Source organism: Canis lupus, chromosome 15, assembly GCF_003254725.2.
Source record: "Canis lupus dingo isolate Sandy chromosome 15, ASM325472v2, whole genome shotgun sequence".
Taxonomy (NCBI): Eukaryota; Metazoa; Chordata; class Mammalia; order Carnivora; family Canidae; genus Canis; species Canis lupus.
Window position 1 is genome coordinate 12,222,024 of NC_064257.1, and position 14,720 is coordinate 12,236,743.

At 52.0% G+C, this 14,720-nt stretch overlaps 1 protein-coding gene and 1 long non-coding RNA gene across 20 annotated transcripts in view; one reads left to right on the forward strand and one right to left on the reverse strand.

Moving 5' to 3' along the window:
* Positions 1 to 14,720, forward strand: part of LOC112642495 (BEN domain-containing protein 5) — a 1,368,880-nt gene that overhangs the window by 1,146,918 nt on the left and 207,242 nt on the right. For 13 of the 19 annotated variants that reach the window (XM_049094503.1, XM_035699091.2, XM_049094505.1 and 10 more), the window contains 2 exons: positions 265 to 398; positions 2,535 to 2,919. The exons of 3 other annotated variants lie outside the window; for them this stretch is intronic. In XM_049094503.1, the coding sequence (XP_048950460.1) occupies positions 265 to 398; positions 2,535 to 2,919 (519 nt within the window). Of the gene's footprint in view, positions 1 to 264; positions 399 to 2,452; positions 2,920 to 14,720 lie in introns of all 19 variants that reach the window. 3 more of the 19 variants (XM_035699104.2, XM_049094511.1, XM_049094510.1) reach the window with 2 other exon arrangements.
* Positions 7,123 to 11,794, reverse strand: LOC118350755 (uncharacterized). The gene is made up of 2 exons (XR_004805150.1): positions 11,662 to 11,794; positions 7,123 to 11,535 (listed from the first exon to the last, which is right to left on the reverse strand). It is a non-coding gene; the product is annotated as an uncharacterized LOC118350755 (long non-coding RNA).

Consider the following 14,720-nt stretch of genomic DNA (forward strand, 5'->3'; position numbering starts at 1 on the left):
CCCTTGAAGGTATACTTGGAGAAACCCTGAAGCAAAATCATTGGATATTATTTCAACACTGTATGGCGGTGCTTGTAGCATATTCCTCTGACCCTAGAGTTTGACCTGCACTGCTGCTTTTAGGAGCAGGAGGGACAGGTCTCGGGTTTGTTTACTTTTCCTTTTTAACTGGTCTGGCCTCCATCATTCTCTAGCATTTGAGGTTGTGGGTATTTTGAGCATTTTGACTCATAATGAACCTTGTTCTCTTGATATGCATTTTAGAAGACAAATCTGACCTTGAAAACAGTGTGATGCAGAAGAAAATAAAAATCCCCAAACTTTCTCTCAATCACATAGAAGAAGATGGGGAGGTTAAAGATTATGGGGAAGAAGATTTACAGCTTAGACACCTCAAGGTAACAAAATCTTTCCCTTTTTTTGGAAGTTCATGGGGGCATTGTCAGAATCTTGATGGCTAGAATTCTAGTCTGGCCTCTTCTCCCCATATAAATGTCCTCTGGGAGTTTTTTCAGGTTGGGAGAGTCTTAGGACAGCTAGTGTGCGTTTGCCTTGCTGGCCAGCTTTCCAGGGACCCTGACTCATGCTGTGCCACCACACACTGGCTGATTGCCCCATCTAGGCAGCGTCATCACTGCCGAGGGCCTGGAATGGTGCTTTCCTCTCTGGCCTATAGCTCTGAGCTCCAGGAATATTAAACAGCCATCCTCAGGCAGCAGTTCAGAGCCCGTCACTATCAGATGGCCCCTAACAGCTAGAGGGGTAGGCTCCAGAGGAAACAGAATGTGCCGGGTTTACACAAAAGAGTTTGTGGGACCCCAGGTTGGAAGAAAACTTTTACCTGAAGTTGCATCTCCTTTGATGTGCCTCCCATTTGGTCTCCAGCCTTCACTTGTAAACTCACTGAATATCTTGTGCAATAAGCCAGATTTTTTTTTTTTTTTTCTGTAAAATGGGTGCCCCAGAGGAAGGGAAGGAGAAAGAAGCCTGCCTTGATTATTGACCATGGTCTGATTTTGGACACAAGGTCAAGGATGTTCCCAAAGCATAGTCCCAGAGATGCGGCTGAGTTCAGATGACGCATTCACTGCACCCATGCTACGGGCCTGGCCCTGTGCTGGTCCCCGGGGTCACGGAGACCAGGCGGATGTGGTCACTGCCCTTGGGGTCTCACAGTGCAGTGATGCAGACAGTTACCTACATGATCAGTACGATTTCAGCAGATAAATTCATCTAAACTAGCAGCCCCTTCTCCCGATGGATAAAACGATGAGATAGGATTTTTGTCATCTAACTCAATCTCAGAAGCATGTTGTTTTTGTTGTTTCTGTTAAGCACCCAGAAACTTACCAAGAGGTTAAGGTGGGCTTGACCTGATGTAGTTAATTTGTCTGGAACCCACTGTCCTTGGTTGTCCGCACCTCTCACAAGTGCCCGCCAGTCAGGAGAGCTCCTGGCCCTCCTGACTTGAGTGAGGAATTCGTTTGGTCCTGTAACTCCCACTCCCCCTCAATGGAAGCCTTGTCTACTTGAGCTGCAATTTCCTCAGGCAGCTGAAACCCCAGCCCCTAGATAGTCCTGGATAATTTTCTTCTCAATGAACTATGCTCTATATGTCCACTGTCTTCCTGAGCTTGCACTTGGCGAGAGTCCGAGGATTGGCTGGCAGATGTGGGGGAAGGGGCCTGGTGTTGGAAACGGGGCTCTAGGTTCCCGGCCTGCTGTGTCTGCAAGCTCACCATGTGACCCCAAGCGTAGTCCTTCCCCTCTCTGAGCCTCAGTGTCCTCACCTGGAAAGGGAGGGAGTTAAACTGAAGGAACTTCCAGTGCCAGCATTCTTTGAACTTTTCAGTTAAGTAAACATTTATCAAGCCCCTGCCAAGTGCCAGTTCTGAGTAGGCAGTGGAGGAACAGAGAAAATAAGACGTGGCTCCTGCCCTAGATTAGAACAGATTAGAGTTCTTAGCGTCCTTCCCAATGAAAGCATTCTTGAGGAAAAGGTTACTGCTGGAATGCCCTTTGGTTTTTGTGTGTTAGGGGTGGGAGTGTTTTGTTTTGTCTTGGGGTTTTTTGCCTTTTATGTTTTTGTGGTTGAAGAGATTTGAGTGGTGACTCCCCTGGGATGGTTTGGCCTGGCCTGGTTTCTCACAGATTCTCCCCCAATATACATTAAACACCCCCATGTGCAAGTTCCTGCCTAGGCCCTACGGGCAGGGTGGGCATGGTGGACATGGTGTAATGTGCACCAAGGAGGCAGAGTGATGGAATGGAAAAAGCACTGGCCTGGGAAACCACCACCTGCCCAACTCCACCACCAACTGACTGTGTGACCTTAGGCAGGACTCTTCCCCACCCTGAATCTCCATTTCCTCATTTGTAAAATGAAAGGCTTTGACTGAGTGTTTGCACAGGTTTCTCCAAGTACTGATGTTCTGTGGTTCTGTGATTCTAGGATTGTCTGGGGAAATATTGAGCTGCAGTCCAAGAAAGTCCCAGCTGCCCTTGCCTGAACTGACTCTCGTTGTCCTACACAGAGACCCGAGGGGCGGAAGCCGAGCGAAGTGGCGCATAAGAGCATTGAGGCCGTGGTGGCCCGGCTGGAGAAGCAGAACGGCCTGAGCCTGGGCCACGGCACGTGTCCAGAGGAGGTCTTCGTGGAGGCCTCACCGGGCACGGAGGACATGGACAGTCTGGAGGATGCCGTCGTGCCCCGGGCTCTGTACGAGGAGCTGCTGCGCAACTACCAGCAGCAGCAGGAGGAGATGCGCCACCTCCAGCAGGAGCTGGAGCGGACTCGGAGGCAGCTGGTCCAGCAGGCCAAGAAGCTCAAGGAGTACGGGGCACTCGTGTCTGAAATGAAGGAGCTCCGTGACCTCAACCGGAGGCTCCAGGACGTGCTGCTCCTGAGGCTTGGCAGTGGTGAGTGCCCCAGCAGGCTGCCTACCGCTCCACGCAGGGGGTGGGGGGCTTCGTGTGGCTCCTCTGCCAGGAGGTGCGGGCATGCACAGGGTGGGGACACAGGCCACGTGCCCCTGAAGCTAGGGCAAGGCAGAGGCTTGGCCCAGCATCGCCCCGAGGTAGAGCCACTCCCCTCCCACAGTGAGTGTGCAGGAGCCTCTGAGTGCAGCGGCCTCAGCCCCCTCGCACTCAGTGGGCCACCTTGACAGGTGTGGTGCAGAGAACCTGGGCCGTCATTCCTTTAGGCATCCATTCAGCAACAGGCAATACTGGGGGCTGCAGGAAACCTCTCCATGGTGGTTCCAGGAACACGAAGAGAACTAGACATGGTCCTAAAAGATGTATTGCCTTAGGTCAGAAAGCAATAAATGCCATGGGCGGTTGCAGAAAATGATAGTTTAGAAGTTGGAGAGGTTGTTGGTAACTGAGGGAGACTTCGGGAAGGAGGTGGCCCTTGAGGCAGGCCTTGAAGGGTGGGGGTGTCTCCAGGCACAAGAGGAGGCAGGGACAGCAGGCCGCTGACGATGGGGAAGCGCCCGAGTGTGCTGAGAAGAGGTACCGCACGTGTAGTTTGAGGACAGGTGGTTGAAGCCCTGGAAACCATGCCAGCCGGGGTGTCGGGCTTGTTTGAGAGGGAAGGAGGAACACTAAACAGCTTTGAGGAAGAGGCACATGCCCTTGGGAGGATTAACACGAAGATGTAGAAAACTCCTTGGGTTTGCTCGTAGAAGAGCCGAAGAGGCTCTTAGCGCTGCAAGCAGTATTAACAAAGCCAAGGTTTAGGTTTTCTCACCTAACGTGGTTTAGAAGCCGGAATCAGGAAATTTAAAAAGCAGCAGCCTTGACAGCAGGGAGAAACAACTGCCTAGCAGAGAGAACAAGAGAGAAACCCTCTCTCAGAACACAAGACACCAGAATTGTAAGAGAGGCGGGTCAGTACTGTGGAAACCCGGGTAACACGGGTTCACAGCCTCCACGTCCCCGGAGGACAGTCATTAATAACCCCGGGCCAGGGTTTTTCGCTTAAAAATGGGAGCAATCTAGTTTAGAAACACAAGTTCTATTCCCAAAGTTTGAATCAAATATAATTTTGCTCTCAAGAAGGAAGGTTTGTGTTATCTAGATAATAGGTTTCTATGTAAAGCCTCATTCATTCCTCTTTGATGTTTAGATAAATGTGCTCCTACCCTGCCTTACTTATATTTATAGGTACCTTTTATATCTTAAAGTGTGTTCCCGAGGCAGCGTCTCGGTAGATCTTCAGAAGGGCCAAGAGGCCTTTCCGTGCCTTTGTCACAGAGAAGGAAACTGAGGTTGGGACTTACCCAGACTCACTGGGGAGTCAGAGACAGAATACATGTCAGACCAAGTCCCCTGATACCTAGGCCAGTAATTTCCCCACTTTCCAACCCGGCCTTGGCCTCGACCCTTCTCCCAAGTCGTAGCCCGTCCAGGTGCACAGTGGCACGGAGGGTCACATGTGGTACACAGTGTTTCTATATCAAAATAAAATCTTAAAGAGAAGCCCTAACCATAAAAATTCGCAGAAGCTATATTGGTCCTGGAGTGGGGGGTGGGGAGAGAACTGGAGTCTTCAGAGAGAGGAAGTGTTTCCTGGTCTTCAAACGAATAATTTTTATTTTCACTTCACCTTGTACGCTACACCTTTCTGTAAACTTCTTGTGGGGAAAAGCACAGTAACAACAAAAACTCTCCGCACCATTGTTTCATCTCCTAGGGAAACTACCTATTTTGTATGATCGTGAACTGGGCTTAAACTCCAGAAACCACTCCTGGACCTCTGGGGCAATACAACGCCTCTGTGTTTTGCATCACTATGTGCCATCTGTCATCTGAAAACACTTAGGCACACTTGACCTCAGCCAGGTTCGGTGTCTTGGACTGTCCAGGCTCCTGTGCCGCACAGCCTTGGATGCCATCCTGAGGACGAGTGGCAGGCTCTTCCCTGATCAGAGTCCCCGTTGTCTTCACAGTGCGTGGGCTGCATGTAAGGCAGCTCAAGCCGCAGGTGTGTGTGGAGCAGCCACCACGTGCATGCCCCATGCTTTAGGGGCCCTGGGCATCTGGAACACCACACGGACGGTCTCTGACCTGGAAAGGCTTAAAGTCCGTTGGTTAGCCCTTGCTGATTGGAGAACAATAATGTGCCACAGTCTGAGACAAATCCACAGGAGTATAATAGAAGGGTTTCTACCCTGAGGGGAGTTTGTATCTTTGCATGGATATGGTCTAGTCTCCCGAACCCACCAGGCCCGGATTCATACCCAGCTTTCCTGCTTCCCACCCTGGCTTTGGGAACATTCTTTCCTTCTTTCCTTCTTCCCTTTCTTCCTTGCTTCCTTCCCTCCTTCCCTGTTTTCTTCTTCTAGTTATTCCCTGGTCTCCTGCCGTGTAGTGGTGAGAGTTTGACCTATTTCACATATAGCCCTTGTCTTCTGCCCTGGAAGAGGTCGGTTTGATGAAGGAGGTAGCCACTGACACAACTAGTGACAGCACTGGGCATAAATGTCACCATGAGGACAAAAGCACGTGGGGCCGTGGGACTGCAGAGAGGGGCGCCCCCAGAACTGGGGGCGGGGGTGGGGGAAGAAAGGCTTCCTGAAGAGAAGAGAAGGCTTCCTTCCAGAGAACACCTCTCAGACCCTTGGTGTTCTCCTCTGCAAAGTGGAAATAATAATTCCCCTCACAGCCTTGTGACACACGCATGGTACCTGGCATTCTGGCTGGGGCCCACTTACCGTCGGCCTCTTTCTCACACCACCTGGTGGAGGGGCTGACAAGGGGCCCAGTTTGGTTTTTAACTGTCTCCCCTAACTAGTAATTGGCTGTATGACCTTGGGTAGGTTAACTAACTTCTCTGTCAGGGCCTTCTAGTAGAGAAGATAACGGGCGATACGCATGTGTCTGTATATGTTAACTCATCCAACGCTGACCATACGCTTTCTGAGCCTAGGGGCCTAGAGAGATACGAAGAAGACTAAGACGTTGGAAGCTGGGGTGTGGGTAGTGATGGAGGTAAACATGTAAGCATAGGGTTGAAATGCAGTCTTCCGAGCCCTGGAGGAGGGGGGCTAGCCTAGAGCCTTTGAAGGTGGAAGTGTCTTGGTGAGTCTGGGAGGACACCACCCTCTGTAACAGCACCTCATCTGTACAGGTCAGCAGGAAACTGGTAACGTGGCAGAGGAGAGCCAGGAAGTGCCTAACACTGTCCTCGTTCTTGGCGTCATATGTCCCGAGAGCACGTCCTGAGCTATACCACCCTTGGCCCCCTGAGCCTGACCCAAGCAGTGTCCTTAGGGGCCCTTCCTTGTGCATTTTCTCCCGTCCACCTTGTCTGGGGGCCCAGCTCAGTGGCCTCTGTCCAGCTGGGGTGCTGGGCCATCTGCAGTGTAACAGGCAGGTGCAGAGGCAAGAGAGGCCCCTGGGTCAGCGATGCTCGGTTTTAAGAGGAAGGCTCCCTGCTTGGGAGAATCCTTGCTGACTGCTCCAGACCCTGGCGTCCCGCAGTTGGTAGATGAGAAGGCGCAGAGAGTGGGAGTGTGGCCCCTGAGCAGAGTGCTGAGCGGCCCTCCAGCAGCCAGGAGTTGTCACCGTGCGCCTGGTGGAGGTCGGGGCCCGAAGAAAAGAGGACAGCAGCAAGATAGCATAAGAGGTTTCCGAGACCTCCCTGGATGGCTCACTGCTTCCTTTGCGTACTTACTAACTCATCTTTCATTCGTTCCATGAATACACACAAGCTGGATGTGACAGGACGGATTCTCTAGAGCAGAGAGCACTGGGGTCGTGACAGAGCTTACCCAGGGACTGAACCAGTGTCCTCGTGTTTCTGGTGAGACAGGCCCAGAGCGCGTCACAGGCCTGTTGCCAGGGGTCTCCTGATGCCGGGTCCCACGTGCCTCCCTGCCCTTACCTACGTGGCCTCCTTTAACCCCTGGACTTCATCGTCATGGCTGCGGGTGTGACTCCTCTGCCCCCATGCCCCACAAAGGACCTCTTCCCTGTGACACAGAACGTGCCTTCTGTGAGGGGAGCGTGGGAAGTAGCCCCCTCTGATGAGCCCCACGCTCCCTGCGAGGGTTGCTCCTGTCAGGGCCTCTGTGACAACATCAAGCTTAAGTGAGGAAGCAGATGTCAACAATAAAGCCATGTGACCAGCACATTATGTTTAATAAATGCCAGGCTCTTTCTCCTTTGGTGCCCTCTTTTGCCCCCCCCCTCCCGCCAAGGAAGCAAGTGCTGAGGACTCAGAAGACATGTGGATATTCCAGCTGCTAAAGTACAGATTCATTTGTGCATACGTCCATTATTTTCATTCATTCGGCAAATATTTACGCCTCCTTGGTGCCAGGACTGGGTTAGGTGCTAGGAATATAGAAACAAGACGGTCCCGTTTTTAAAGCCAGAGCCTTAGAGTTCGCTTAATGGGGGCTTGGCCGACTGGCAATTCCAAGGGCCTGGCGGGAAGCACACCGTGGGCAGCCAGTTGCCAGGGGGAGCTTGGGTGTACAAGGGGGACTCCGGGGTCTCTCTCGGTTTCTCCTGGGCCCCGTCCCTTGTATCAGAGGTCAAGGACAAAAGCTTAGATATTGTCCTCAGTGTTAGCACAAGTGCCTCTCAGTGAAGCTCATTTTGGTGCAATTCAAGTGATTTTAGTTCAGCTGACGCCAGAAAGGACTCTGTGAGGGATATAGAGAGGGGGACACAATCGCTGCCTTCGAGGTGCGCACCCAGGCCAGTGGGGGCACACACGGTACCCAGCACCACTCCAGGCAGGACAAAGCAAGTGCTGTAACTGCAGAAGGGAGCCACATACTGGTTTTAGATTTTGGGTGTGCTTTGTCAGGGAACGTAGGTGGAAATGATGGATTCGGACCAGGAAGAGGCATGGGCGATGAGCGCAAGAGCAGTAATTCACACGCGTGTGACACTTGACAGTTTCAAAGCACCTTGATATTTTTATGTCATCAGACACTGGCGACGGCTGTACTGCGAGGCCAGGTAAGGGTGATTATCCCCATTTGAGTTCGGAGAAGCAAAAAGAAGAGCTAATATCCCTGTTGGCCAGATCACAAGCTGGTTGAGATTTTTGAGGGGGAAAGCCGTTGTGGTCTGCAAATCTGTCTTGGCTCCTCAGAGCTGCGTTTCTATCACCTCTGTTCCCCTCTGGGCTCGTGCCTTGTGTTCTGTCCAAGGTCCGTTAAAATACCAGCTTTGATCTTTAAAATCCTTTGCGGTCCGAGCCGGATTCTTGAAGCACAGGTTTCTGATGGTGCCTTTGAAAAGGCAGCTAATGTCAGCCAAGTGCCTCCTGCTGGCTTTCCCCTGTGCTGGAGGCCGCCGGGCTTCGGCAACAGACGTCACTGGGGTTTGAATCTCGGCTCTCTGGGTCAGTACGTGTGCCACTTCAAGTAAATGAGCCCTTCTCAGCCTCTGTCTTCTCTTCTGGAGGATGGGTATCTTAATGCCTGCCACGTAGCCAGCTTGCTGATTGACAGCCTGCGCGGGACAGAAGTGCTGGGGTTTTGAACCCTGGCTTTTCCGTGGTCTCATTTGTTACTTAGCTTTCTGGGCCTTCGTTTCCTCATCTGTAGAGCAGGGTCAGTGACATCACCAGCCATTACAATTCTTATGAGGAGGAAATGAGCAAATGGGTGTGACGAGCGCTGTCCAGGGGCCGCACATAGTAAGTGCACAGTGGGTTCGGCATAAATGACGTGGGATCATTTGAGCTTGCACGTGCGATAACGTTTGTACGATGCTTGGTGTATCGTAGACTCGTTGTCCTGCAGCAGAACTCAGGTGTGGTTGTCTTGGCGTGTCTTAATCTTTGGTCAACCCCTACCGTCTCCTGGACACTGCTGCTTCCCTTGGTAAGTCCTTGGAAATCATTCTTACCTCGTCCATTTTACAACCTCGCCTGGACTCGATCTCAGGTTCACTGGTCGGTAGTTGATAGAATTCTCCCTCCACCCACTGTCCTGGGCGGCATTCAGGCCTTCCGTCCGCAGCCTCAGCCACTCCTTTTGCTCCCCTCAGTCCTTCAGACCTCACTCTTCGTGGCTTATCTCCTCTTTGCCGGGGCGCTCCTCCCGGGCCTGTCCATCTCAGAACCCCTTGCCATATCCTGCAGCCTCAGTCCGTTGTCACCAATAAGCAGGAGCACTCACAGAGTGGGCGGTGAGGGAGGGTGCAAGAGGATGGGTGAGAGACACCTGTCAGGTCGGGTGTGTGTGTCCCCGTTGCACAGGTGAGGCCCAGGAGGCCCACGAGCTGCTGGCTGCCTCAGTGAGTGGCGGGGTGGGGCCAAAACCCTGTGCCCCATCCCTCCTCGACTTGGATGGCAAGAAAAGGTCTAGCAGTGAGAAGTGCAATTGCTGCTCTGAAAGAAATGGGTTATCTTCTACTTTGAGGGGATTTTGCACCATTGACTGAAAGGTTACCTACAACTCCTCCTAGATTATTTTAAGAACAGATTTCAGAGTGACAGGGCAGTCCAGGACCCTCCTTCCTTTTTCTCCCTGGGGTTCATCTTTATAGGGCAACGGGGCTGGGGCTAAGGGCAACTCCAGGCTGTCCCTTTGCTACCTGCTTGGGTCGCTAGAACAGGTAGGCGCTGCAGGGCTCTCCTCCATCTCCAGGATAGGAAGGTACTTTACCCTTAGAACAGGGCTTCGCCTGGTGGTCACTGGCTTTGGGGTGGCCGTGTGGCAGGCTTGTTCTCTGCTGGATTTGCCAGTCAGAGGGTACAGAGGTTGGAGAGAGCTCCTTACAGGCAAGGGGTGGCCTCTTTGAACACCTGCTTTGGGCCTGACCCTCGGTGCTTGTCATACGAGAACAGCCTCTGCAGTAGAGAGGATCATCGGCTGAGGCCTGGAGAGCAGGCTCAGAGCGTTCAAGGACCCTTTCTGAGGCCACCCAACCAGGAGATGCTAGAGCCAGGTTTCAGATTGAGGCCTTTTCCATACACCAGGCAGGCTCATCCCACAGGCATCCAGCCCCGTGTGTCTGCGGTGGCTGTATATCCCCCGCCTTCGTGATTAGACCCCTTTACTGCTCCAGTGGCTCGTGGGACTGCTTAACCTTTGAGTTACTGGATGGGATGTTACCTGCCTAATTTAAGAGCCTGCTGTTTCTCCATAGTTTTAGCCTTACCAAGCCACACGGTCTCGAGACACCAACCAGAAGGTTCCTAGAGTTTTTATAGAAAGTATCTCTTTAAATAAAAACCCAACCCAGCCTCTCACCCCCATCTTCTAGCTGGGAAAACTGAGGACCAGAGAGGGAAGAGGACCAGAGAGGGAACAGGATGTGCCTAGGCCATGTGGAATCTGAACAAATTCATCATCACAAAGCAACAGAAGGTTAATAGTGGAGCCAGGATGAATGGATAGAACCAGTCTGGTTGCTAGGGTTCAGCAGGGCCCGGAGTCTGGCTACAGCCTTCGTTATGTCCCAGGCAGCTGAGTTTGGTTGGAGATAATTCTTATAGGGAGTCCCAGAGCTCCCTTAGTGCAGCCTCCTGCACGGGACAGGAAGCCTTCCGTAGCCTCCCTACGAAATGACCATCCAGCCTCCTGTGACACCCCCCAGAGGCAGAAAGCTCACTCACTGCCTTCCAGGGTGGCCCATTCCGTTACCGGATGGCTCTGACTCAAGGGAAACTTTTTTGTGTGTGTGCAGGAACATTTTTTAGACTCTTCCTTTGTTCCAGACCATGCACTGGGCCCAGGACAATCAAATAGCTAAGACGCTGGTGCTGCCTTAAAGAGTCACAGCCTCATCAGCAGCTGGGGGGAAATACAGTGTGAGCCTTGCGCGCTCGCAGGAAGGCTCCTTAGGGGACCAGGGTACTGTAGATGGCTGCAAGGCCCACACGAGGATCTAGTTAGGGTTAGCCAAGTGAAGAGGAAGGGAGCAGTACATCAGGCAGCAAGACAGCCTGAACAAAGATTTAGAGCCGAGAGAAGCTGGCTGGACTGCACAGTGAAGAGGTAGCAGGGGGAGTGCTGTCTGGTGGGATGGACTTGTGCTGCTCTGCACACTCCTGCCCTTTGGATGCTGCCTGGGTCCAGATGGTTGGGTGAGGAGGGAAGAAAAGCCACAGATGAAGAACCAGCCCACCAGCTGGCGGATGATAGGCTCAGAGTTCCTAGAGGTGAGATGACTCCTGGGTACGCCCCTGCCTCCCCACTGCCCCCTGTGGAGTTCTTCACGGGTGCTCCTCCCCCCCAAGAAGGTCAGAGATGAGCTGAGAGTCCCAGAGGAGCCTGTGAAATCTGAAGCCTGCCTTTGGCCGAGGACATGTAGAGCAGTGGAAGGAGCAACTCTTCAGAGTCTAACAGCCCAGAACTCGAGTCCTCAGCACCTATGTGGTTTCTGGCACATTACCTGTCTGAGTCTCTCTGGAGAGAATAAGATCCGTTTTGCAGGACTTCCATGAGGGATAGCTTGTTTCATTCAACACATGTTTAATGACCGATGTGTGCCCGAGACGTTGTACTGGGTGCTGTGGAGATAGCAGTGGACAGGACCGTGGCTGCCCTTGGAGCCTGCAGTCTAGCCAGGGGGATGCAAGAGAAATGGTTACTTGAGATCAGGGTGAAAAGTATTACAACGATTTCAGAAAAAGAGATTCTGGTGTAAGGCATATAACAAAGAAGACATTCAGTAGGTATTGGTCACCTCAGGGAGAAGCAAATTTGAAATGGGCACCCACAGTTCCTCAGAGTGGGGAAGATGCCCCGACCCCATGACTGTGGCCCTGGGCCTGCTTCTGCCTCCCTTACTGGGCTTCCGCCCCATGGAGACCGGGGTGCTCACAGGTGCATTCCGACTCCACTGCTCTGTGTTCTGACCCCTGAGGAGGGGACCCCACTGTGGGGCATCCAGCTGAGCTGCAAGGACTTGCCCAATCTGGTACCTCAGGCTATACTGGCTTTTCCTGCCTGTGCCCAGCAAAGCCTGCTCCAGCCCGTGGTCATGGAAGGTGCTGGAAAAAAGGGGGGGGAGTGGCAGGGAGGACCCAAAGAGCCACTGCTTCCTCTGATCCCATCCCCTGCCTGACCACCCCTCCACCTTCTCCACCAGACATCCTCACTGCAGCCCCCTCAAAGTCACGGAATCAGTAGTGACCTCTCCCCAGACCCTTGTAGAGCATCACACCGCCGGCTTCCTGGCCGGTCACAGAGCCTTGACTACGTGCCACGTGCCTTCACGGTATGAGAGTGACTCCCCACCCCAGTCCTTCACTCCCAGTGAGCTCCTGCCCATCCGTCCTCCGTACCGCCGTGCGGAAGTGTGTGACTATCCTTCTGAAGCCTTCCTAGTCTCTTCCAGGTACAGCATCCCTCCTTTGCCTTTGTTCCCAAGTCTTTATCCTGACCCTTGTCAACCACGTGGGGTGGTGATCTGTTGCAGGTCTTTTGTCCCTGCTGGGCTGTGAGCCACTCAGGGCCATCTAGCCCAGAACTGGCACTTAGTAGACGCTTAGCAGATTCTCACTGTAGGAATGTCCCCGCCCTCACTGGAGGCATAATGGGGCTAAGAAGCAGATGCATAGTGACAATAGCCCTGAAAGTGGCTGATGCCATTTGAGAAGGAATGATGGGGTCCACAATGGGGATCCGCCTGCCTGGCTCGGGGCGTCTCCCCTGCCTCTTTCCAAGGCTCTTGCGTACCCCCTTCTTTGTTATCTTGCTATTTCTACGTTTGGGTCTTTTCAAACAGAGTGGAATCCTTGTTCTTCTACCCTATCCAGTGGCCTCTGTGCCACAGGAGGGGTTCCGAATGCAAGTAAGAATTTTTACTTGATCCACTCTGCATTTAGGAATAAATTGAATTACACCTGTAGCAGAGAAACTTCCTATTCACTGACAGGAGCAAATGGAATGATTTAGTACTTTTTAAGAAAAACCTGATATTATTAGCCTTTCCGTTTCAGCCGAAGTCAGAAATGGTATTTCGTGTTCAAACAAAGACATAGATTTTGAAGAAACAGGTGACTTCTGAACCTCCTGGAAGTCACCCAAGCATTAACTCATTTTAGAAAGGTCTTCAGGAAGAACAGCAGTAGTCTAACTTGTGCCAGACAGAAACAGAGGAATGATATAATTTTGTTTATTTGTTGTGCCAACAAACATTTATCAAGCCCCTTACTCTGTGCCGTGATTCCCATTTTATGGAAGAGACCCATGGGGCTTAAAAGGTAAAATAAATAACAGAACCTGTTCTTCCACCAAGTTTGCTGAATAAATCCAGTGCTTCTCTATCAAATCACAGCTATTTGTATGCAAAGCAATGGAGTTTCACAGGTAAAAGTCTCCACTCCTGCAGAACTGGGACAAACTGTATTTTCTTGGGAACCCCAGTGCCTCCCAGGGCCTCGATCTTGGGATGCCAGCAGGGATTGTGTGCTGGATGGGTTCCTGAATGACTGAATGAAAAGACAAGTACTACCTTTTATACTTTTTTAAAAGCTTCCTTTACCCAGCTGAGAGGTTTCTCTCCATGGAAGGTGTATTTTCCCCAGAATAAACCCAAAGTGGATCAAAAGGCTTTTTTTAAAAAAAAATTCCTACTCTTCCCACAAAGTGAAAAAAAGTTCCTTTGTTACTTAAAATATCTGCACCAGATCGTACAATGCTGTCTCTTAGCGCAAGTGCTTATTATTGTGGCTAATTTGGTCACATGTGTTTGAAGGAGAACAATGCCTCAGAAATTTTTAAAAGCAAAACAGCAATCTGAGGCATTTGTTGTAATGAGATGTAAATTGCCAACATCGGGTAGTAGAGCCGACTAAAATTTGCAATGAAATGTTTTTCTCCCCCTTCCCTTAAATTAAACACGCTAGAGGCCCTCCCTCTTCTCCCCAAAGAAATCACATGCTCTTTTTGTTCCTTTTCTTTCGGATTCTGTAATACTAAACACCCCCTTTTACTGATCGATTCATTCCTTCATTCATCTGCCATTCGGGGAGCCTCTGTTTTGTGCCACCTCAGTGCTGGGCTCTTCCAGAGGCATTTTCGACCCCCCACTTTGCAGGTAGGAGAAGCCGAGGCACGGAGAGGTGAGGTGACTCGTGTAAGGTCATGCAGCTCTGATTCACACCCGGTCCCCTGAGGAATGCCTCCCAGGACGTGTGCCTTCGGCTGGCCTGCCATCCTTGCTGAGGCCGAGGAGCCAAGCACCTTCTGTATACGGTGCTGAAGAAGGGGGAGTCGCAGAGAGCAGCCTTGGGTGCTGCCGAGGGCGGTGGGGAACAGTTTTCCTTGAAGGCCACCAGACCCCTATACAGTAGTCCCGGAGGAGACAGCCCAAGCCCAGGGCTGTGCCAGGGGTGCCAGGACGGCTCTGTGTCCACCGAAGCCACGGTTTAGCAGTGACTAACGGAAGCAGCCAGGGATAATGGGGGGGTGGGTGGGCGGCGAGCATCGTGTCCTGAGGGCCCACTCGGCGCCAGACGCTGCAGTGGTCATTTCATATATATGGTCAACTCATCTTCAGTCTTGCCAGGCCTCCATTGTGGCTCCTTCCTTCAGGTGAGCCAACAGGGTCAGAAAGGTTAAGTAATTATTAATGTGGAAATTAGCTGTTGAGGGTAGAATGTGAACCAGGCACTGTGCTGAGCCCTGGTCTCTGAACTAAAAGGACACAGTCCCTGCCTGCCCTCGGGCCTCCCTGTCCAGTGGGGAACAAGTGGGGGAGACAGGCATAGAAAGAGTTGAGTGCGGCTGCTCGTTGTG